Source organism: Euprymna scolopes, chromosome 6 (genome assembly GCF_053919585.1).
Source record: "Euprymna scolopes isolate OS-2025 chromosome 6, ASM5391958v1, whole genome shotgun sequence".
Taxonomy (NCBI): Eukaryota; Metazoa; Mollusca; class Cephalopoda; order Sepiida; family Sepiolidae; genus Euprymna; species Euprymna scolopes.
Window position 1 is genome coordinate 139,420,682 of NC_136487.1, and position 24,109 is coordinate 139,444,790.

A 24,109-nucleotide genomic window follows, 5' to 3' on the forward strand; every position below is an offset into this window, starting at 1 on the left:
TTTAACTTTACCACTTCAAAATTTATTTGTTTTACTTAACTTTCTCTTTAACTTTACCACTTCAAAATTTATTTATGTTTTACTTAACTTTCTCTTTAACTTTACTACTTCAAAATTTATTTATGTTTTACTTAACTTTCTCTTTAACTTTACCACTGCAAAATTTATTTATGTTTTACTTAACTTTCTCTTTAACTGTACTACTTCAAAATTTATTTATGTTTTACTTAACTTTCTCTTTAACTTTACCACTTCAAAATGTATTTATGTTTTACTTAACTTTCTCTTTAACGTTACCACTTCCAAATTTATTTATGTTTTACTTAACTTTCTCTTTAACTTTACTACTTCAAAATTTATTTATGTTTTACTTAACTTTCTCTTTAACTTTACCACTTCAAAATTTATTTATGTTTTACTTAACTTTCTCTTTAACTTTACTACTTCAAAATTTATTTATGTTTTACTTAACTTTCTCTTTAACGTTACCACTTCCAAATTTATTTATGTTTTACTTGACTTTCTCTTTAACTTTACTACTTCAAAATTAATTTATGTTTTACTTAACTTGCTCTTTAACTTTACTACTTCAAAATTTATTTATGTTTTACTTAACTTTGTCTTTAACTTTACTACTTCAAAATTTATTTATGTTTTACTTAACTTTCTCTTTAACGTTACCACTTCCAAATTTATTTATGTTTTACTTAACTTTCTCTTTAACTTTACTACTTCAAAATTTATTTATGTTTTACTTAACTTTCTCTTTAACTTTACTACTTCAAAATTTATTTATGTTTTACTTAACTTTGTCTTTAACTTTACTACTTCAAAATTTATTTATGTTTTACTTAACTTTACTACTTCAAAATTTATTTATGTTTTACTTAACTTTACTACTTCCAAATTTATTTATGTTTTACTTAACTTTACTACTTCAAAATTTATTTATGTTTTACTTAACTTTGTCTTTAACTTTACTACTTCCAAATTTATTTGTTTTACTTAACTTTTTCTTTAACTTTACTACTTCAAAATTTATTTATGTTTTACTTAACTTTCTCTTTAACGTTACCACTTCCAAATTTATTTATGTTTTACTTAACTTTACTACTTCAAAATTTATTTATGTTTTACTTAACTTTCTCTTTAACTTTACTACTTCCAAATTTATTTATGTTTTACTTAACTTTACTACTTCAAAATTTATTTATGTTTTACTTAACTTTCTCTTTAACTTTACTACTTCAAAATTTATTTATGTTTTACTTAACTTTCTCTTTAACTTTACTACTTCAAAATTTATTTATGTTTTACTTAACTTTCTCTTTAACTTTACTACTTCAAAATTTATTTATGTTTTACTTAACTTTGTCTTTAACTTTACCACTTCCAAATTTATTTATGTTTTACTTAACTTTGTCTTTAACTTTACTACTTCAAAATTTATTTATGTTTTACTTAACTTTGTCTTTAACTTTACCACTTCCAAATTTATTTATGTTTTACTTAACTTTCTCTTTAACTTTACTACTTCAAAATTTATTTATGTTTTACTTAACTTTGTCTTTAACTTTACTACTTCAAAATTTATTTATGTTTTACTTAACTTTCTCTTTAACTTTACTACTACAAAATTTATTTATGTTTTACTTAACTTTGTCTTTAACTTTACTACTTCAAAATTTATTTATGTTTTACTTAACTTTGTCATTAACTTTACCACTTCCAAATTTATTTATGTTTTACTTAACTTTCTCTTTAACTTTACTACTTCAAAATTTATTTATGTTTTACTTAACTTTCTCTTTAACTTTACTACTTCAAAATTTATTTATGTTTTTCTTAACTTTGTCTTTAACTTTACTACTTCAAAATTTATTTATGTTTTACTTAACTTTGTCTTTAACTTTACTACTTCAAAATTTATTTATGTTTTACTTAACTTCACTACTTAAAAATTTATTTAAGTTTTACTTAACTTTCTCTTTAACTTTACTACTTCAAAATTTATTTATGTTTTACTTAACTTTGTCTTTAACTTTACTACTTCAAAATTTATTTATGTTTTACTATATTTTCTCTTTAACGTTACCACTTCCAAATTTATTTATGTTTTACTTAACTTTCTCTTTAACTTTACTACTTCAAAATTTATTTATGTTTTACTTAACTTTCTCTTTAACGTTACCACTTCCAAATTTATTTATGTTTTACTTAACTTTCTCTTTAACTTTACTACTTCAAAATTTATTTATGTTTTACTTAACTTTCTCTTTAACTTTACCACTTCAAAATTTATTTATGTTTTACTTAACTTTCTCTTTAACTTTACCACTTCAAAATTTATTTATGTTTTACTTAACTTTCTCTTAAACTTTACTACTTCAAAATTTATTTATGTTTTACTTAACTTTCTCTTTAACTTTACTACTTCAAAATTTATTTATGTTTTACTTAACTTTCTCTTTAACTTTACCACTTCAAAATTTATTTATGTTTTACTTAACTTTCTCTTTAACGTTACCACTTCCAAATTTATTTATGTTTTACTTAACTTTCTCTTTAACTGTACTACTTCAAAATTTATTTATGTTTTACTTAACTTTCTCTTTAACTTTACCACTTCAAAATTTATTTATGTTTTACTTAACTTTCTCTTTAACTTTACTACTTCAAAATTTATTTATGTTTTACTTAACTTTCTCTTTAACGTTACCACTTCCAAATTTATTTATGTTTTACTTAACTTTCTCTTTAACTTTACTACTTCAAAATTTATTTATGTTTTACTTAACTTTCTCTTTAACGTTACCACTTCCAAATTTATTTATGTTTTACTTAACTTTCTCTTTAACTTTACTACTTCAAAATTTATTTACGTTTTACTTAACTTTCTCTTTAACTTTACCACTTCCAAATTTATTTATGTTTTACTTAACTTTCTCTTTAACTTTACTACTTCAAAATTTATTTATGTTTTACTTAACTTTGTCTTTAACTTTACCACTTCAAAATTTATTTGTTTTACTTAACTTTCTCTTTAACTTTACCACTTCAAAATTTATTTATGTTTTACTTAACTTTCTCTTTAACTTTACTACTTCAAAATTTATTTATGTTTTACTTAACTTTCTCTTTAACTTTACCACTGCAAAATTTATTTATGTTTTACTTAACTTTCTCTTTAACTGTACTACTTCAAAATTTATTTATGTTTTACTTAACTTTCTCTTTAACTTTACCACTTCAAAATGTATTTATGTTTTACTTAACTTTCTCTTTAACGTTACCACTTCCAAATTTATTTATGTTTTACTTAACTTTCTCTTTAACTTTACTACTTCAAAATTTATTTATGTTTTACTTAACTTTCTCTTTAACTTTACCACTTCAAAATTTATTTATGTTTTACTTAACTTTCTCTTTAACTTTACTACTTCAAAATTTATTTATGTTTTACTTAACTTTCTCTTTAACGTTACCACTTCCAAATTTATTTATGTTTTACTTGACTTTCTCTTTAACTTTACTACTTCAAAATTAATTTATGTTTTACTTAACTTGCTCTTTAACTTTACTACTTCAAAATTTATTTATGTTTTACTTAACTTTGTCTTTAACTTTACTACTTCAAAATTTATTTATGTTTTACTTAACTTTCTCTTTAACGTTACCACTTCCAAATTTATTTATGTTTTACTTAACTTTCTCTTTAACTTTACTACTTCAAAATTTATTTATGTTTTACTTAACTTTCTCTTTAACTTTACTACTTCAAAATTTATTTATGTTTTACTTAACTTTGTCTTTAACTTTACTACTTCAAAATTTATTTATGTTTTACTTAACTTTACTACTTCAAAATTTATTTATGTTTTACTTAACTTTACTACTTCCAAATTTATTTATGTTTTACTTAACTTTACTACTTCAAAATTTATTTATGTTTTACTTAACTTTGTCTTTAACTTTACTACTTCCAAATTTATTTGTTTTACTTAACTTTTTCTTTAACTTTACTACTTCAAAATTTATTTATGTTTTACTTAACTTTCTCTTTAACGTTACCACTTCCAAATTTATTTATGTTTTACTTAACTTTACTACTTCAAAATTTATTTATGTTTTACTTAACTTTCTCTTTAACTTTACTACTTCCAAATTTATTTATGTTTTACTTAACTTTACTACTTCAAAATTTATTTATGTTTTACTTAACTTTCTCTTTAACTTTACTACTTCAAAATTTATTTATGTTTTACTTAACTTTACTACTTCAAAATTTATTTATGTTTTACTTAACTTTGTCTTTAACTTTACCACTTCAAAATTTATTTATGTTTTACTTAACTTTCTCTTTAACTTTACTACTTCAAAATTTATTTATGTTTTACTTAACTTTACTACTTCAAAATTTATTTATGTTTTACTAAACTTTGTCTTTTACTTTACCACTTCAAAATTTATTTATGTTTTACTTAACTTTCTCTTTAACTTTACCACTTCCAAATTTATTTATGTATTACTTAACTTTCTCTTTAACTTTACTACTTCCAAATTTATTTATGTTTTACTTAACTTTCTCGTTAACTTTACTACTTCCAAATTTATTTGTTTTACTTAACTTTCTCTTTAACTTTACTACCTCCAAATTTATTTACGTTTTACTTAACTTTCTCGTTAACTTTACTACTTCCAAATTTATTTGTTTTACTTAACTTTCTCTTTAACTTTACTACTTCCAAATTTATTTACGTTTTACTTAACTTTCTCGTTAACTTTACTACTTCCAAATTTATTTATGTTTTACTTAACTTTCTCTTTAACTTTACTACTTCCAAATTTATTTACGTTTTACTTAACTTTCTCGTTAACTTTACTACTTCCAAATTTATTTGTTTTACTTAACTTTCTCTTTAACTTTACTACTTCCAAATTTATTTACGTTTTACTTAACTTTCTCTTTAACTTTACTACTTCCAAATTTATTTACGTTTTACTTAACTTTCTCGTTAACTTTACTACTTCCAAATTTATTTGTTTTACTTAACTTTCTCTTTAACTTTACTACTTCCAAATTTATTTACGTTTTACTTAACTTTCTCTTTAACTTTACTACTTCCAAATTTATTTATGTTTTACTTAACTTTCTCGTTAACTTTACTACTTCAAAATTTATTTATTACTTAACTTTCTCTTTAACGTTGCTACTTCCAAATTTATTTATGTTTTACTTAACTTTTTCTTTAACTTTACTACTTCCAAATATATTTATGTTTTACTTAACTTTTTCTTCATGACTTTATGAATTAAAAAATATTATTTTTAGAATGACTCCAATCGAAGCATCAGTGAAGATATCGAGCCGTTGCCTAAGAAATTGCAAGCGAGACAATCAATTACTTCAGAGATAATTCCGAGTGAGTTTTACAACCGAAAATCTAGTTACTGCAATGGAACAATGTTTAAAAATAAATACTTTTACTTATTGTTGGCCATTTACACAACACATGCTGGTAAGTAATTACTTAACTGTTTCTTAATTAATAATAAATAGTAATTAGTAATCGTTATTTAATTAGTATGTATATCTCATTCATAATAATGTCGTTTTATTAAGTAGAACTGTTGCCGCGTTAGTTATGATAGAACAAGATATGTTAATTGTGAACCCTGGTCCTGTGTTATGTAAACGAAATCACATATTTTGAATGAATAGTGACGACTAGCAGCCTTATAATAATAATGTTATTATACATACACGACAATATTATTATAAGAAAATAAAATGTCCTTTAGGAGAGGTGAATTAAAAGTATTGAACTACATAAAGACATCAATGAAATAAACAAAAAAAAATAATTGTCCTCATGTTCTGGCAGTAATTTAGAAGGTTGATCTGGACTTATAAACTTCCTCACCCAATCTTTATCAAATGTTTGAGATTAATAGATAGCCTACAGCTTACGTCTCACAATGCTGGGACTTACATACCAAATTAGAACGTTTTCCCTTACTCATGTGTAACGCAATAAAAAATACTATTCAAGTCTTTGGGTCATGTGATATTTTCCTAAATATGAGGTCCTGTATATGACCTTAAACTATATCCGATGGTGAGGCCCCAGCTTGCGGGCTTTGGGGAGTGTCGATCCACCCTTTAATTGCCATTGCTCCCAGATCCATTCTGACCCAGAGTGGTAGTACCTGTCAGGGTTCCAACTATGGGTTAAATAGAAACCGACTTGAAAAAATATATATATCCTATTAAAAAATATATTCTATTTAAGAATTTTTCTTCAAAATAACTGGATTCAGCATTAAATAACCTTAAAAGGGTTGAAGTGCTGTAAAACAAAAACAACCAACCAACCTTAATATGCATATTGAAAACTATATATAATATAATTGTCCTCATATTCTGCCACTATTTTCATGCTTCAATAGTAAATTTGTGGGTTCTAAGACTTTCTGTTTGTTTTCTACAGTTAGTTGACATTAAGAAACTCGTGTATTTCGAGAATATAAAGAAATTGAATATAGTCATCTGAAAGAAATACCTCTATCTAAAATTTAAAATAATACAGTGCAAACTATTACACACACACACACACACACACACACACACACACACACACACACACACACATATATATATATATATATAGATAGATAGATAGATATATTTAGTATAAAGATTAATAATTGTAAATTATAAATCAGGTTCAAAAGGATGAATAAACAAAATAAAATTGAGTGTACGTCGTTTCGGAAACGATATTCATTCTATCAGAACTGACAATAAATATTGACAATAATATTTTTTACCGGAAAACAGTGAAAATGTTTGTGTAAAAAGGTTTTAAGACTTGACATGAGAATATCGTTTAAAATTGAAAGCAAGTCTTCACAGAGACATAATAAACACATATCTTACTATATACAGGATGATAGAAAACAAAACTGAACGTAAATTTACATTTAATCATGCATAACGTATTAAATTACAATGCATGGTTTTGTTTCCACTAAAATATTGTCACCACCTAGTTACTGCTAATGCAACCTGTAAATCAACATATTATTATATTCTCTGTCTGTCTGTCTGTCTGTCTGTCTGTCTGTCTCTCTCTCTCTGGACATATTTTGCCAGTATATATAACGTAATTCTTGAGTATGCTAATGAACAACGGTTGTGGAAATTTCTTGTTGGTATACGCTATCCCCGCTCATATGAGATGGTAATGTCTGATAGTTTTGCCTCATGACAAACACGCATATACTACAGTATAGACAAAGGAAGATGTAGTTTCTGGCAGGATGTTTTATTTTTAAACCAAACAGATACAACACTACCTCCAAGAGCAGGTAATATCTGGAAGGATGATACCATGGACGCAGCTACTACATTACCCGACTAAAAAGAGGAGGATGCAATGCTGGAGACGATAACCCGGATGAAAAGGGCATGCTTGTGCGGATGATTAAATGACAAACAAATATTTACTGCACTACCCAATAAATGAGGTAATAATACCTGGAAGGATTGACAAGATAACAGATGCTGCACTACCTATGCCTCCAGAACTAATCCGTAAACGATAGTACAATAGTACATTAATAGAGGAAGTAGTATATTAATTTCTATATCAGACTTTAGTTTTGCAAAAATTATCTGTTCAAAGAAAAAATGTTACTGGTCATGGGACAGATATTCCTATAGCATGTTTATAAAGATAATTATTATCACGATTTGATAAAGAGTTCTTACCTCGAAATATATTATGCAACACAGTTACATACACTAGGTTACTGTGTAGATGTTGAGATTAAATAGAATTAAACTAACAACGGTTGTATATGCTTACATATTGGTATTTAAGATATTATGTACATACAAATAAACTGTAACAAAATAATATATATTTATTGTTTTCTTATTTTTCTTTGTCTCTTTAGTTGGAAATTCTATGCAGATATACCTCCCTATTTACGTTGTGAGTCTAGGATTGAGTCGAGAAGAAAGTGCACTAATTATGGCAATTTATGGTGCTATTGGCATCGTAAGTGTACTTTTGGTTGGATTCCTGGCCGACATTATACACATCCCAACAAGCTATCTTCTGCTGGCGGCTATGTCTTGTATGTCATTGGGTTCTATATTCGTTCCCTTCTCTCAAGGCTTCGAAACACTTGCTTTATGTACGGTTATAACGTCCATCGGTTATCGTAAGTATTAACAGGCTCAGCCAATTTTTTTACACTGAACAGTGAAGCGAAAAATATATAAGCGATTATTGTAGAGTGCCTTTATTTTTTTCCTTGATGTCGAATATATGTTGTGTTGTTTCTTATTCATTTCTCTTTATGGTCGTGCTTAATATTCGTTTTTATAATGTAGAAAAATGAATAAATCAGGAGTGTTTGTTTCAGAATACTTTCGTTGAATCTACTAATCGATTATTTTGTAAATCGGTAATGTAAAAGTAAGTTTTGGAAGAGCAAATCAAAATGCTTCCTAAAAATAATTGTGTATGTGAATGAAGCATTCCATATTTAGGTTGACATCACCAAGTAACTAATAAACATTTAGTGAAGGTTTCGGTCACTAGTTTTTAGGGTTGTGTTCAACGCCAGTTTTGGGTTTTTACTTTAAGTATTTTATAATGAGATTTGTTTTGGGATGAGCCGGATTCAAAAAACTATTTTCAGTGAAATTAATTTTTAGGTTTATCATTGAATGTGCGAAACCGAAATACATTTTCATATAGTAAACAAATGTATGAATGAAGAAGATATTGCGAATATAAGCACATAACAGAGGGACGCCTGGTGACACCAATACGTAGACCCGGATCAAATAGATTCCACTAGTTTATTGTTTTTTTAAATCTAGCTTTTAAGAGATTTAGGTGGCTCCCCAAAAGACTATTTCAAATAAATTCAGAAAGTTCAAAATATAATTTTGTTTTTATTCAGGATAGTGTATGCGCAGACGACGCGATTGTCTCTAAGTCCTCCCTTATAATGAGTGATATTTTGGACAAGGGAGGAAGAAAAAGCTTATACTAGATCGGCAGTCATTATCCTGAGAAATCGCTTAAGATATTTTTACTTTCTTTTCCTATTTTCTATCCTTGTAGCCATGTCACTAATAAGGGTAGTGGAGGTAAGCGTTTTATCTGGGTTGACATTATCCGCCTAAGAATCAAGGACTCGAACCTTGGATTAAACCCTAAAGAGGCCGTCTTATCAACAGGCGCAAAGTACTGGGGTTGCTGTATTGCCATTTGGTAACTCGATCTTTAATCATGCAGCAGCTTCATGCCATATTATTGCTTAGCGTAACGGCTTTACTTTTTCATGGTCTACAAAAGTAATTTTCCGTTTCTTTTTCTCCTTTTCGTTCCCTCTCTGCCACATTAAAAAAAACTCTGCCGACTTCTTCCACATATCTGTATATTCCAACATGGAAACCTCAAGAAACCACATTCTTAGATCACCATGTTACCAAACTTTCACAAACCACTCATCTAGCTACAACTAATATCAACAATTTCGCCCATTCTCTATCTGTGGCTCAATCTAAACGTGGACTCCATGAAGTAAGCGTATTTCTTAGAACTGCCTTCCAGTGAAACTCTGTTTTGCTGGCCAGCTTTCCAGCTGACTAAAACATGGTCGTCTTCAAGTCCAATGTAAAAAAGTTTCTGTTGAGTCTTTCCCTTAAATAATCAAATTATACCAAATTCCCACTATTAACGATTACTGAACTGTTGTTCCGATGGTTACCGTAATCCAATAACCATATCCTCGAATGGCTTTGAACCTTGATAAGTGGTAATCCCCTTATAAAAAAAAGAATTCACACATTTTGATTTTAGAAGCCAATGTGTAAACAACGACCGCTACACACAATAGCAATATTAAAAATAAAAACTGAAATAATACCAGTGCTATGAAGAAATAATTAATCTATTAAGACTTTTCGGAATTTAGAAATTCTACTGGTTGCAGGGATTCTAGGAATATAGCGAATGACCCCGATTTATAGCATTTAAACAACGTTAATTGAAACTTTATACATTATATCTATCATATTGAATGACATCTACATGTCCTTGCACTTATTATTTAAGTAAAATATTACAATCGTCCTTAATTACCTTTTCTCAAAGTCGAAAATACATCTTCATCTATATCATGTTTAGAATAATAACTACACAGTTATCTCCCTTCTTATTTGATACATAGTAACCCTGTAATAGCAGTCTAATTATTATACCACCCTCGACAGGGAGAGGAACTATGCAGCTGTCTGCTTTTATTTTCTAATTGGTCACAGTTAAATCTAGCCTCAGTTGACAATCAGAGAGAAGGAACTGAAACATGTTCTAGAATCAAATTATAGAAACAAAATCCCCTTATGTAAAATTTTATAGTAAACTATCAAGGAAACCGATTTTTGCCCAGGATTGAATGAGGAGCTTTATATCTTACTGCCCCAAACTAATAACGCAGCGGCTCAAAATGTTTCCTATCGAATTCAAAACTGCATTTTATGACGATTTTAAAAGTCATGTGTAAAAGCCATGTAAGAATAACTTGAAATCCTGTTAGTGTCATTGACACAAATTAGTTATCTAATGCTAGTTGTATACAAAAATAATGAGTTAGCGTTGGTGTTAAATGAATGGATTTGAACCACTTAAAAGGTGTAATGTAGATCCCTCATCTCGGTGAAAGAGATCTTGTGCTAAGAATATATGCTAAGTGTAAAGAAACTGTGTATATGAACCATAAAAACAAGCAGCAAATATTTTCACTGATATGGCAATAGGAGGCACCACTGGAAACTAATATCTTGTCCAAATTCCATTAGAAAAATTGGTAACACACTGCTAAATAGTGGGCGCTAGGAAGAACATTTCATTATTTTTGTCAGATACATCATTAATATAAGTGCTAAGGAACTGTGTTACGATGATTTGTTTCCAGGAATTTTCATGATGATAAAATGTGAAGAATTGAAAGTATAAAAATGAAAGGATAAATAAATAAAACGTGTATATGAACCATTAATGAAAAACAAGCAGCAAAAATGTTCACTAATATTGCAATCGGAGACACCACTGAAAACTAATACCTTGTCCAGATTCCATTAGAAAAATTGGAAATACACCGCTCACTCAAAATAATAGTGGACGCTGGGAGACCATTTCTGTCCATTATGTCAAATATATCGTGAATGTGTGAGGATTAAGGGGGAAAAGCGAAGGTATAATTTTGCCTAAAGTACATGAATGATCACTTTCAACGCTCCGTCAGTCTAGATGACCGTGAGATCTCATGGAGCTTATCCCCTATTTGAGAGCTGTTTTAGTGTGATGTTGGATGTCCAAACACACACCTCGACGGACAAACCAAGGACCGTATGTGCCAGTTTAGTCGCTGACAGAGTGATCAGGGAACTTCTGGTATTAGTTTACGTTGTACTACTGGCAACTACGAAAGTGGGTATCTTCTATTATCGATCAATTCTAAATACGATTTTGCATCTGTTAGTGTTCTAATCCTCACTTCGAAAACATTATCTAGACAATTTTCAACTACAAAAACATTATCATGTTATATAGCTTTCAACATATTTAGATGCAAATTAAACGGATTATTGTTTTTATATAGAAGATTCTCCAGCAGCTAAAAGGAACGAAAGGTAACAAATGCAAAGACAGGAGATGCCTATTGAACTTAATATTAAAAAACAAAACAAAGTTATAGATAGAATAGAACAGTCAGCGAGAAAAAAATCCACGAGTTCGAAAGAACCTACATGAATAGAAAAATGTATTGTGAGATATCTCGTCGTCTTGGGCTACTATATAAACCTGTGTGCGAAATTAAAGAAATGCTTTATACACACACACACACACATACATACACACAGACACCACACACACACACACACACACACACACACACACACACACACACACACACACACACACACAAACACATATATATATTATTGTACAATAAAATTTATGTCACATATTAACTATATACAACTATTTTAAAATTCCAAATTCACGTCGTCTTAAATCGATACTTGAAAATCTAAGTATTAAATTATTTACTATAGTTAATTAATCTACCGTCAATCATATCTAAAAATGGGCAAAACAAGGACAAAATTGGTGTAAAATTCTTCTTGTTCGGGAGACACAACCGCACACACACACACGCACACATACACACACTCACGCGTAATCACACTTAAATAAAATACACGAGGCAACCGGAATTAAAAGTTTACAGCAACCAAAGAATATTTTCGAATATTAAGAGGGATATTTATTAAGCTGTTGACATCGCCTTCCATTCTGCGACCGACGAAGGACATTTATATTAAGTCATTTATTTACATGTGATGTCCACGTTGAAACCTCCCAATGAATTGACTCACCTCTCTTTGATCCATGTGATATCATATTCGCTCCAAACCACAGCAGGTCGAGGTGATAGTAGAGCACATACTCGCTTTCATGTGTGCAAGTTTCCGTCGACCTAAGAATTAAAATCGCCAGCTGAATGCTGGCAAACGTATATTTTACTATTTAACTTATAGTGAAAAATATATTTGTCATATTGCAGACTTTGGGATATCACTTCGGATTGTATTGATTTCAGCAATTCTTGGAAAAGATAACATAATGGCGGCTTATGGCATTTTAACATTGTTAATTGGAAGCTTAAATATGATATATCCCATAATAAAAGGTATGTATGCTATGTTTATTATCCATTATTGTTTACATAAAATATTGTGATTAATTCAAGTTTTTTCATGATAAATTAAAAAAATGTATTTTAGTTTACCGCTAGATTAAAGAGCTGTATATATTCTTGGCTTTGTGAGTTACGTCTCGGCATTTTTTTTCGACGTTTTATTTGTTATAACAGAGCGCTGGATGTAAGTCATTGAATAAGTAGCATATCCCATTTTGCTTCAGTTAATCTTCGTTCCTTTTGGGGAGTTGAATTTCCGCCACAGACGTATGGGTATTTCGTATGCTGTTTTTTAATCGTAATCCCTTGGTATTTCTAAGTCGTTTTCAGGTGGTTTCTTTTTTATCCATTATAATCTCTTCTTTGGAGTAGATATTGAGGACATTTTCTGTAGCGTATATTATACGAACTTTTGGTTGCTGGCGTGATGAGTTCATTTGGTTTTTCCCAATGTCCCCTGTCTTTCCAGCTAGTCTATTCTCAATCCGCATTCAGCCTATTTTTGAAAGTTAACGGACTAGCCATGTCTCTACAAAATGAAATTTGCTACCGGAACAGTAGCAGAAACTCGCAACTAAGCAAGTAGACAACAGCAAATATTGTTTGAAAGAAACAGCTTATTTTGTAGGCTTGTATGTAATCATGTTTTTTAAGATGTTTTCATTTGTAAAGTATTTCATTTCGGCTTCCAGTTTTGTCGGGTCACCAGAAGAGAATATGAACTGTTTCAAAACATTCCTCTTCTTAGTTATTTCATTTGTAAACTTGTTTATGGGTTTAGCTATTATATGTTGTACACAACCGCTCTCACTTTTACTGGAGCTTCGAGAACGACAACGTTTCGCTTACACTTGTTTCATTTGTCGGCCGGAAAAAAAAAACTGTCTGGAAATCACGTAGTTTCGTCGACTTCATCTTTTTGATCACCTCTTATTTTTAATGTTTTACTTAAACCATACTATCCAAACACCTTTTTACTATCTCTCTTTCAATTTTCTCAAAACACCTTCATAGAACGTGTTTTACACGTCCGTCTTATTTACACAATCGCCCCATTCTATATAAAAATCTGCCAAAAATAGAAGCTCTAATTTCACGGTTTAATCTTTTTGTTCGCGCATCTAATTAGCTTTCAGATATTTCTACTAAAATCTAAATGAGTCATAATCACAGCATGAAACATAATTTCAAAGGCCAGTTTATTTCCTGTGGATTCTCTCTTCTCTTAGATAAATATTTCTCTTAAGCCTACCTTCCATACTATGCACTATACTACCGGACCGTACATGTTTGGAAACCACTAATGTAAGAAAAACGGTGCCCACTTTGAGTAATATAGTACAAAAAGAAAGTATTTGAAATTACAGGGAGGAACGATAAAATTGTCTTCCTAAAAAAACAACACTACAGCTTTATTTTAAAACTTATATTGAAAAACTAAATTCATGTCATTTGATTATGTAATAGAGTCGACATCTACTCACTGCAGCAGTCTTCATCCTCAATCACCGCATCGATACGTGTCCTGGGCTAGGAGCATGCCTTTTCCACAATCGCCGGCGGAAGCTCGGCGAATACTAGGCAGAGGGTGACAATCTGTCTGGTGTGATTAAACGAAGTAGTCCAGTGGGTTCAGGTCGGTGTAGGAGGGAGGCCAGTGAGAGAAGGATATAAAATCGTGGCACTCCCCTTAAAGACAAGCCTGAGTCTCTTTGAATGTGTGGGCCAGCGTCGAATCCCGTTGCCACACCCGTGATCCACCAGCGGCCACCTGATTGCACCAGGGGATCACCACACTCCTCTACACATCCAGGTACACTTTTGTGTTCACTTTCAAGCCGACTTCGAAGATGTGTGGTAGCATGATGTAGTCCTCATTTGAAACCACACCAAAGACCATAACCGTGACCGAAAACTTTGTTTTCATCCCCCTGAGCACGTCTCTGTTATGCGGGTTTGCATTTTGAGGGTGCTGGCAATGGTCCTGCTGTCATAACTTGGATCGGTAGAGAGCATGAATTGTACAGCGTTGCACCTCCAATCTCGCTTGTTGAACATTGTAGCAATTTCAGACATGATAGAAGGCTCCTATCGCTCTTGGGTTTTGTACACAACTTGCCAACTAGTAGATGGTCTGCAACAAAAAAGAAAACCGGTTTTCATCAAATCGATTTAAATATAAAATATATTTTGTGTGTATCGGTGAGCAAGAAAGAGAGAGAGAGAGTTTCTATAGGCTCTGAAACAGCTGGGTCAATTATGTTTAAGTTCACACAAATATACTTTATGTGTCTGGGATTGTTCTTAAAAAGGTTTTGTATCGGAATGCCCCGATAAGTATCGAAAATCCATAATCGGAAAATTCAGTCTAAACACAGTCTATTGTGAACTAATGTTAACACTCTTATATAGCCTAACATCATAATTGCATGTGAGAAGTTTTATTACAAGGCAAGCAGAAGAGTTGAGCATATATAATCAGCAATGGGATTTTTATAAGACAGGGGTGTGTTCGGGATAAATCTTTCTTTTTAGCACCATTATCCTTGACTTTTGAATTTTTAACTTTCATCTAATTCATTATATAAAAATAATTTAAGAAAATTAACTGTAGGTTCTCTACAAGGCAATGTAGACTAAATTGCATTGTACATTAATTCACTGCGAGGAAAGAACGTGACGCTTTTTCCAGGTGCACTGTAATGGGTCTCCGACAAGAGCAGGGAATCAATCGATTTGATTGAAGAATGTGCGATTTCACTTATTTTGATTACAATAAAAATGATGGAAATGTGAAACATTGGTTGATCCTCATTCAATCTAGGGCAGCGTTGGATCTCCTTGCTAGTATCAATATAAGTAATAAATTTTGGCGAAGCGAGAATTATGATACTTCGGAAAATGAACCTGTAGTAGAATTTCAACTTAAATCCGCGTGGATTGCTTTTTGATTCCGTGAAGCCGATCAGCCCTTTGATTATTCTTGTTTTGTCTTGCTGTGTCTAGACACATAACTTATCGGACAAACAAACATAACTAGTAGAGGTGCTAGTTTAGTCGCCGATGGATTATCATGGGACAGGTAGTACTAGTTTACATTGTACTGGTAGCAATAAAGAAAGTAGATATATTTTATTATCAGTTGTTTTAAGGTTTCATTTTCACTAACTAATGCGTGAATAAACCATTATACGCCGGTGTCGGTAAATACAATCACTCGGACACTACGTTTAGTTTTTAATAAAGATTTATTTACAAAGAGACGAGTAGTCGCAAAAAAGAGACAGATAGTGTCCGATGTGCGTGAAAGCGAGAGGGGGTAGGATAAATATAGACAGATATCTCGTCTCGCTACACTTATTAGGTTCGTGCAAAAATATGTCGCTTTTGTACGTTCAAGTCAAAAGACGACATTGTTTTTGCGCCAACCTAATAGTTACATTGCATGCCCACACCCATCTATTAGAAAGAGCTCTATCGAAATATTGTGCTTTAAGTATTGTAAGACGTACTAGTTAAGTAATATTAAGATACTTTTTTATCTGATATTATTTTGACATCTTCGAACACAATGTCTAGACATGGCAACTATCTGCTCCAGATGGTCGCATATATTTTAATTACTTACATGAAGCGCCGTGCATATTTCTCTGAATTTTGTTCAACAATTTCTTTCAAGTGCCCATTATCAAGAATGAATGGCTGTCTTCAATATTCTCCATATGAAATGCTCTCATTACAACCATGGAATTTATGAAACAACTTTCGTACTGTTGATCATCTGTGAACTCATCTACTCATAGTTTGTTGAAGTAAATGGATATGTAAGAAGCATTATGACAGACCCATTTGGGTGTTCCTGAATGGGCTGAAGAAAAGACGTTTAATAATCTATCGGGTCATGCCATAGAAAAATAGTATTTGATGTCCTCTCTCTAAACAATCAGCACTATAAAGTGATTATTAAGGGTATCTTGAGAAAAGCGTTGCGCCATCATCTACACCTCATTAATGGAAAGGGAGTCTTTAGGTTACTTTAAAATATTGTCGACCACGTTACTTTTTTATGACTTGAAAACTATACTTATTTCTTCTATTTTTATTTTTGTTATTAAATTCTTATAAATTTTTTCTCGAAGATATTATTGGAAATTTATAAAAGAGTACCCATCAATTATGAAGCATGCTTAAAATGGTTTCCTTCTGATATTTCAAAGTTTAAGTATCGAATCACTTACTGCTGTTTACTAATCTAATGTTTATCATTCCAGGAGTTCTCTCTGAGGCGACACAGCAGTTCTCCGTTGTTTTCTACTTTGATTTCGCGATTGTTTTCCTGGGAGCTGTTTTATCATGTGGAATCATCTACGCGCAGAAGACAGGAAAATTCGTCGAATAAAACGCAATAAGGTTTAAACATAGTAGTCACGCTGTAAATACGCATGCGCTAAATCAAAGAAGGATATTTCATGTAAACTCAATAAAGGATAGTTCATGTAATACAGTTGTATTTTCATATGTAAGCAAGAAGAATAATAACAGCTGAATATTAAAATTTGTTACTAACCAACATTTGTAGAATAATATATGTAACTACAAGAATAAAATCACATATCCTAAAATCCACCCGCTGTTTTGAAATAATGGTAAGTATTAGTTAATGTGTCAGTTGTGTGATATTAAGCTATAAATAAGGCTGTAGCACTAGTACTTGTAGCATTCAGAATGAAATAATGGTGAAGATAGGATTTTTTTTTACGTAAGATATTTTCTAATATAGCCCTCCCATTTGTCTAAAGGTAGTACATAATTTAGTGTCATTTCTACTTGAGTCATTAAGAAAGATACTAATATGCTTTCCAAATTTGTGGCAAGTAACACGAATAACAATTTCATAGTGACTAACAAAAGTTTTATAACATGTTGCATAATAATAATAGCAAAGTTGAAGAAGTGAAACAATTTTTTAAGGAATTTAGTAAGTATGCCATTCACCTCAGAGTAAGTCATGCATAAGGAGATACTGTGGCACTTGCATTTTAGTCATTCAGAAAAGAACTAATATTCTCAGTTGACAGGGACATCTCAGATGAGTAAGCATAAAATGTTTCAACCTACTGCTTAAAAAATGTATACAAACAGGGCAAAGATTTATGCCGCTAGACGTGTATTTCTGCTTATTATCGAATTCTATTTTCTTATTTTCCTCCCATTTACAGTATTACTTTTTCAAAATTAAAAGAAATATAAATTTTTCAATATTTTCCAAAATAAAATGAATTGCTTTTGCTGTATTTCTTTCGTTTAATAATGGAAACATTTAATTGACGCTACATTTTTATGGTACACGAATTTTAAAATGATGAGTGAATGTTTCTTAACAGACTTTTAGTAACCTGATATATGTTTTTTTTATAATTTAACAAAATAAGTTTATTAATATTTATAAAGAATTATTCAATTACCAATGTTGTTAATATCAGGATGTTTAGATTAATCCTTTAAAAAGTAGAATCTTATTTATGGGGTTGTGTAAAGAAGGGTGTTCATCTATGTTTCATTAATCGAGAAGATAAAAAGGAATGGGATAATTCTTATTATTTCTAATAATAATAATAATAATAATAATAATAATAATAATAATTTACTGCATTCAATCATCTATTAATCCTATCTTAAAGTTTCTGGAAGGAATGAGAACCAGCTTGATACGATCTGTGTATAGTGAGGATGGAATTTGGCATCACCAAATGAGCCATTCTTGTGATAAAAAGAGGCAAGCTCATCCACTCAAATGGCCTTGAACTTCCAACATAAATTTGCTAAACAGTGTGAAGATAAGATTAAGAACATGGAAAAAAAACAATCTCGGTCCAGTACAATACAAGATCAAAGGTTATTCTTTAATCGTATATATATATATATATATATATATATATATATATATATATATATATATATATATATATATATATATATATATATATATATATATACAGTCGGAATACAATATGCTATCAATGCCAGAACACTAGCTATCATTCTATATATCGTTGGTATACTTGACTGGTATGTAGATGACTTAAAATATTTGGTTGGTTGGTTGTTTTTGTTTTACGGCACATCGACCTTTTTCAGGTAATTTAATGCCGAATCTAGTTATTTTGAGGAACGATTTTTAATGGAGTTTATTTTTTTTTTTTAAGTCGGATTCTATTTAACCCATAGTTGGGACCCTAACAGGTACTACCACTCCGGGTCAGAGTGGACCTGAGAACAATGGCAATTAAAGGGTTAAAATATTTGGACGCAAAAACACATAAAATGCTTACAATTTATGGAGCATTTGCTAAGCAAAGAGATGTAGAACGATTGTATCTACCCAGAAAAGATGGCTGAGGCTTACTAAGTTCTGAAGATGTGGTAAATATAGAGGAAACAGTCTAAATAAATATTATTTCTGAAAGTAATGAAACTATTCTTCATGAAGTGAAAAGGGAAAAATACTAAGATCTGTGGAAGTAAAAGAGTCAGAGGTTGAAAGAGAGAGAGAGAGAGAGAGAGAGAGAGAGAGAGAGAGAAAGAGAGGAAAAGTTAGCTGGAAAGAAACAACACAGTGTATGCTTTAAGAATACTAAATGTCGAGATAACGACAAGTGAAATTGATTGACGACGATGGGCAGATTGTGTAATGGATGAAGCATTAGCACATATATCAGAATTGTCTGTGCTAGTTCAACATCAATATGAGGATGAACAGTTTCTACAGTGGAACATATGCAAACTTTATAAATTAGACCACAAAGAGAAGTAATATGAGCATAAACTAGAAGTTGTACAGGAAAACGACAATGTCAAACTTCTGTAGAACATGTACATACAAAATAAGTTCTTTGAAGATTACAAACATGAGATGATTTTTCTAAACAAAAACAATTTTTGTGGTGTTTTCTCTACAAATGACTCACATAAATTAACCCCAGAGATATATTGCAGGGTCGACGAGGGACTTTCATATGTTCCAAATTTTTAAAAATTTTTATTTTTGTTTCTATTTTTTTACTTTTTAGTAAAACAAATGTGATAGACAGAAACGAGCAGACTGAAAGACAGAAAAAGAAAAGAAGAGGTCCAAGATGTCTTTTAAAGCTTCCGGTCACGCGTAGATCTCGAGCAGTCTCGTGTGCTATATGCAAATTGGATATGCTCAAAACATTATAAAAGGCGAGTCGCTAGGAGGAGGGAGGGAAGCATTTAAGACATGCAAATAGAGAAGGTCGACGTATATCTCGCGTTGTGAACAACGAACTCTACTCGACTCAACTTGTGACTAGCGAACCTCTGCTTGCCGTTTTAATCAAAAAGCTTTGTTCCTTTGCGTTAGACAAAGACTTCCGATACAAGCTATTTCGGCCGTATTCTAATCATGGCTCTAAGACAGTTTGGCCTCCAACTCATCCCCGAGTTCAGTGGCGCAGCAACGGACGTTCCAATAGTAGAATGGCCAGAGGATGTAGAGTTTACGTGTGAGCTGTGCGAGGTAACCAACGTAGAATGAGTAATGCCGCTACGGCTGAAGTGTGCGACTCGTAAGACAACTCTTGGAGAACCAGCGGAGTGACCTCGAGGAAATCAAGCGTGCTCTTGTAAAGGCTTATGGGACGGATTCGTTTACAGCATTGGTACAGTTCACTGCCGGCCGCCTTTGGCCAAGGGAGGCTGTGGATGAGTTTTTGACGGATTTGCAGCGACTAGCACGCCTAGTAGGTAAAATGCCACCAGAGTGTTAGATAAAGGAAGCCTTCGTGAATGGATTGCCCTGCAAAGGGACTTTTGCGAGCCTCAACCCGAATGGAAAAGCTGTCATTGAAAGAGCTGCTTGAGAGGGCTCGTGCCGTGCTGATGGATACCAGAGATGAGGAGGTCGTTGCCACAGTGCAACCTCGAGAGGCCGCATGTGAACCTACACCATTATCTACAGCTAGTGAGAACACCAGAAGTATTAAGTGCTTCAGATGCGGGGTCCCAAACCATTGGACCGTGATTGCCTTTCGTCGCGGTCAATGACACAGAAGACTAGCAGACCCCGGTGTCACAAATGCAAAAAACCGAGGACACCTGGCTCGCGCCTGTCCGGAAAACAGGCTAGGAGAGGAAGTTACAGCGCCAGTCTTCTCCCCAAATCGTCATTAAACAAGGCGCTATCTGCGGTGTGTGTACGCGTTAATGGGCGTGAGTGCTACGTGCTTGTGGACATGGGTTGCGCCCAGACACTTGTACGCAAAGAACGTTGCGACACTTGGAAAACGACAAGAACTCCGATGCTGACTGTAGGCGGGAGCTCGTTGTCCTCTTGCGGAGAAGGTGTCATCCACATAAGCATCGGTATCGAGCCTGAAGTAGCCGTGCAAGCTCTGATTATGGACAGGGAGCTATTTGAGTACGATTTACTCTTACGAATGGACGCAATTGTGCAGCTGGGTGGAGTCGTAGTAGATGGAGCCTGGAACATGACGTTCTCCCAACGCGAAAAGTGCGTTTGCGCGGCACTCATCCTAGATAAGACTGATTTTCATGCGAAGTTCGACCAGTGCACGAAGTCCTGGACTGTTGCTTGAAAACAACCGCCAAAGAATTTGTTCAATAGAATGCCAGAGTACAAGATTTCCGCCGGAGCTCGCGTAGAGTATGATAGGGAACTACAAACCTGGATCGACAATTGATGGCTTGTTCCTTATTCTGAGAAGGCATTGGGCCTCCAAAGTGTTTAATCTCACTAATGGCGGTCGTCTAGCCAAACAAACAAAAAGTGAGGCCGGTGCTCGATTATAGTGACCTTTAAGACGTGTGCGCTAATAAATTACGGGGATAACGGCAAGCAGGGTCTAATGTGTGCATGCTTGGTCTTTGGAAGGCGTACCTTCAAGTGAATGTACACCAGTCACTATGGCCTTATCAGACAGTTCTGGTTAAAGGGAGGAGATACTACTTAAGCCGTATGGGGTTCGGACTCAACGTGGCGTTATCAATTATGCAAAGGATTGTCGACATCATTCTGGCTCAGGATGAGCGCATAAGGCAGGCAATACTGCCTATATTGATGATGTGTACGTGAATGAAGTGGTTGTATGCACGACACGTGTAGAGAAGCATCTCCGCAACTTTGGACTTCTCCATAAGGAGCCGGAGAGACTACAGGATGGCGCACAGGTGCTCGGTTTACAGGTCTAGGGAGAAGACAGCCTCCTGCATTGGAAACGGGAAAATGAAGTCCCAGACATGCTCCGCGATGTCACGTGAAGAAACGTATTTTCTTGGTGAGAAAAATTGGTTGGAAACCTTCCTACGGGCGACTGGCTTCGTGTTGCGGTGGCGTTCATAAAGAGGAGAGCGTCTGCGTCCATAGTTGTTTGAGGCTTACTTGGCTAAAAACGTGGTGAGACGACAAACAACTACGGAAGATAGTAATTGCAGTGAGGAGATTCAGAGTTGCCATCCGTCGCGGTTACGACCTAACGAAACGTCGTGAAACAACTAAGAAAAGATGAGGATAATAGTCCGCAATAAATAAAATTAATAAATAATACTCATCTCAATGATTTCCAATTAAAATAATATAAACAAAAAACAGTTTATAAATATATTAAAAAGACCACTTCATAAATATTTTAAACAAAATCTCGTTGAAAAAAAGTCATAAATATTATTATAACAGTTATATTTTCATGTTTGATGTAAACTATTATCAACATCTCTGATGTTTGATTAAAAGAAAAACAGTTCATAAACATTTTTATTGTAAATTTTATAATTTTGTTATAAAATTTATAATAAATACTGTTTGAATAAAACTACATTTTACTTGGTTTTCACCTTAACATTTTTCTTTAAACTGATGACCGATATAAGTTTCCAGGTATGCTAAAAACTAATATCGTATTTAAATTTTCCATAAATAGGTAGTTTTCCAGATATAACGTATCATGATCCATGTGGTGTAAACTCTGATAATATTACACAAGTTCGAGCCATGTTCGACAGTCCCGATGATTAATTTGTGGATCCTACCAGGGGCACAAATTTTATCGGATGCATGGACGGCTTATAAAAGTTTCGATTACTTCGATCATGGAAAACATGACGAAATTATTCATGAGGAAAATTTCGTTGACCCGATTAACTCCTCGATACACACGAAAGCCATAGAAGGTTTATAGTCCCATAATAAAAAAATAAGAAAATTTGGAAACAGAGAAAGTTTTTGAACGCATATGATGGAAGAAGGGAAAATGGGAAAGTCTTTCCGCATATTATCAAAAGCATTTGTGATTAATATTTGTTTTGTAAAAATTCTGTTTATATTGTATAAAATTAAAAAAAAAAGGTTTATATTTTTTAAATTATAAAAAGTTCTATTCATATTACTAAAAATTTTTTAAAAATCTGTATATATTGTTTAAAATAAATAAAAAATGTTTATTATTTTTATAAAAGTTATTGTATTATATAGTCGTTATCATTGAGTTCTCACTAGGGTTATCATCCTGGGGCGCCATTTTGAATCATTGAGGGGCACTTTTTACGTTTGGGTGTATACACTATATAACATCAAAGATTCCGTGTGATTGTCTCTAATATAAATGGTTGTGTGTTTGATTATCATAATTGGAATCGTGTGTGTGACATGTAATTTCTGAACCTACCTCTGTTCTCGCTGTTGAACCATCTGGCAATTTCTCATCCTGGAGGGAGACTTGATACCTGTTTGACGAAGATTTATCACTCCAAGACGATGAAATGGTTTTATAGTTTTTTATTTCACTTTCCCCAGAGGTTCTGCAGAAGTGGAAGTGAAATCGGCTTGTGTTAGTTCTTCTTCACACACGTCAGCGTTCGTCTCCCCCCCCCCTAGTTAAGAGGAGGAGACCACGGAAAACGTCCGTCTTCTTCAAAGCTCAAATCAAATCTCACAGATCTAGCCAACCACGTCACACATACGTAATTTGGTCAGCTGACCTTTGGTTCTGGTAAACGTGTCTACCTCCACGTTTACTCACCTCTCTCTCTCTCTCTCCCTCTCTCTCCCTCTCTCCCTCTCTATTCTCTTATAGAGACACAGAGAGAGAAAATAGAAAGAGTAAGAAAGCCAGAGAGGGGGGGAGAGATGCTCGTTAACAATTGTATTAATATTTGTCTGTCTCTGAGGCGCGTTCAAATAAAAGCACAGACAATATTTTTTGTTATGGCTAACGAAACGCATGTAAGACGTTAAAGATTCATATATATTGGCATTTTCTGAAATAAAAATTAAAAATAA

The 24,109-nt window shown here is 32.3% G+C and overlaps 1 protein-coding gene across 1 annotated transcript in view; it reads left to right on the forward strand.

Annotated features, from left to right (window-relative positions):
* Window positions 1-19,876, forward strand: part of LOC145278255 (monocarboxylate transporter 9-like) — a 44,613-nt gene extending 24,737 nt beyond the window's left edge. The window contains exons 5-8 of the mRNA XM_080130546.1: window positions 5,333-5,519; window positions 7,963-8,232; window positions 12,658-12,783; window positions 19,863-19,876. Coding sequence (XP_079986672.1) covers window positions 5,333-5,519; window positions 7,963-8,232; window positions 12,658-12,783; window positions 19,863-19,876 — 597 coding nt within the window. The remainder of the gene's footprint in view (window positions 1-5,332; window positions 5,520-7,962; window positions 8,233-12,657; window positions 12,784-19,862) is intronic.
* The last annotated feature ends 4,233 nt before the right edge of the window (window positions 19,877-24,109 follow it).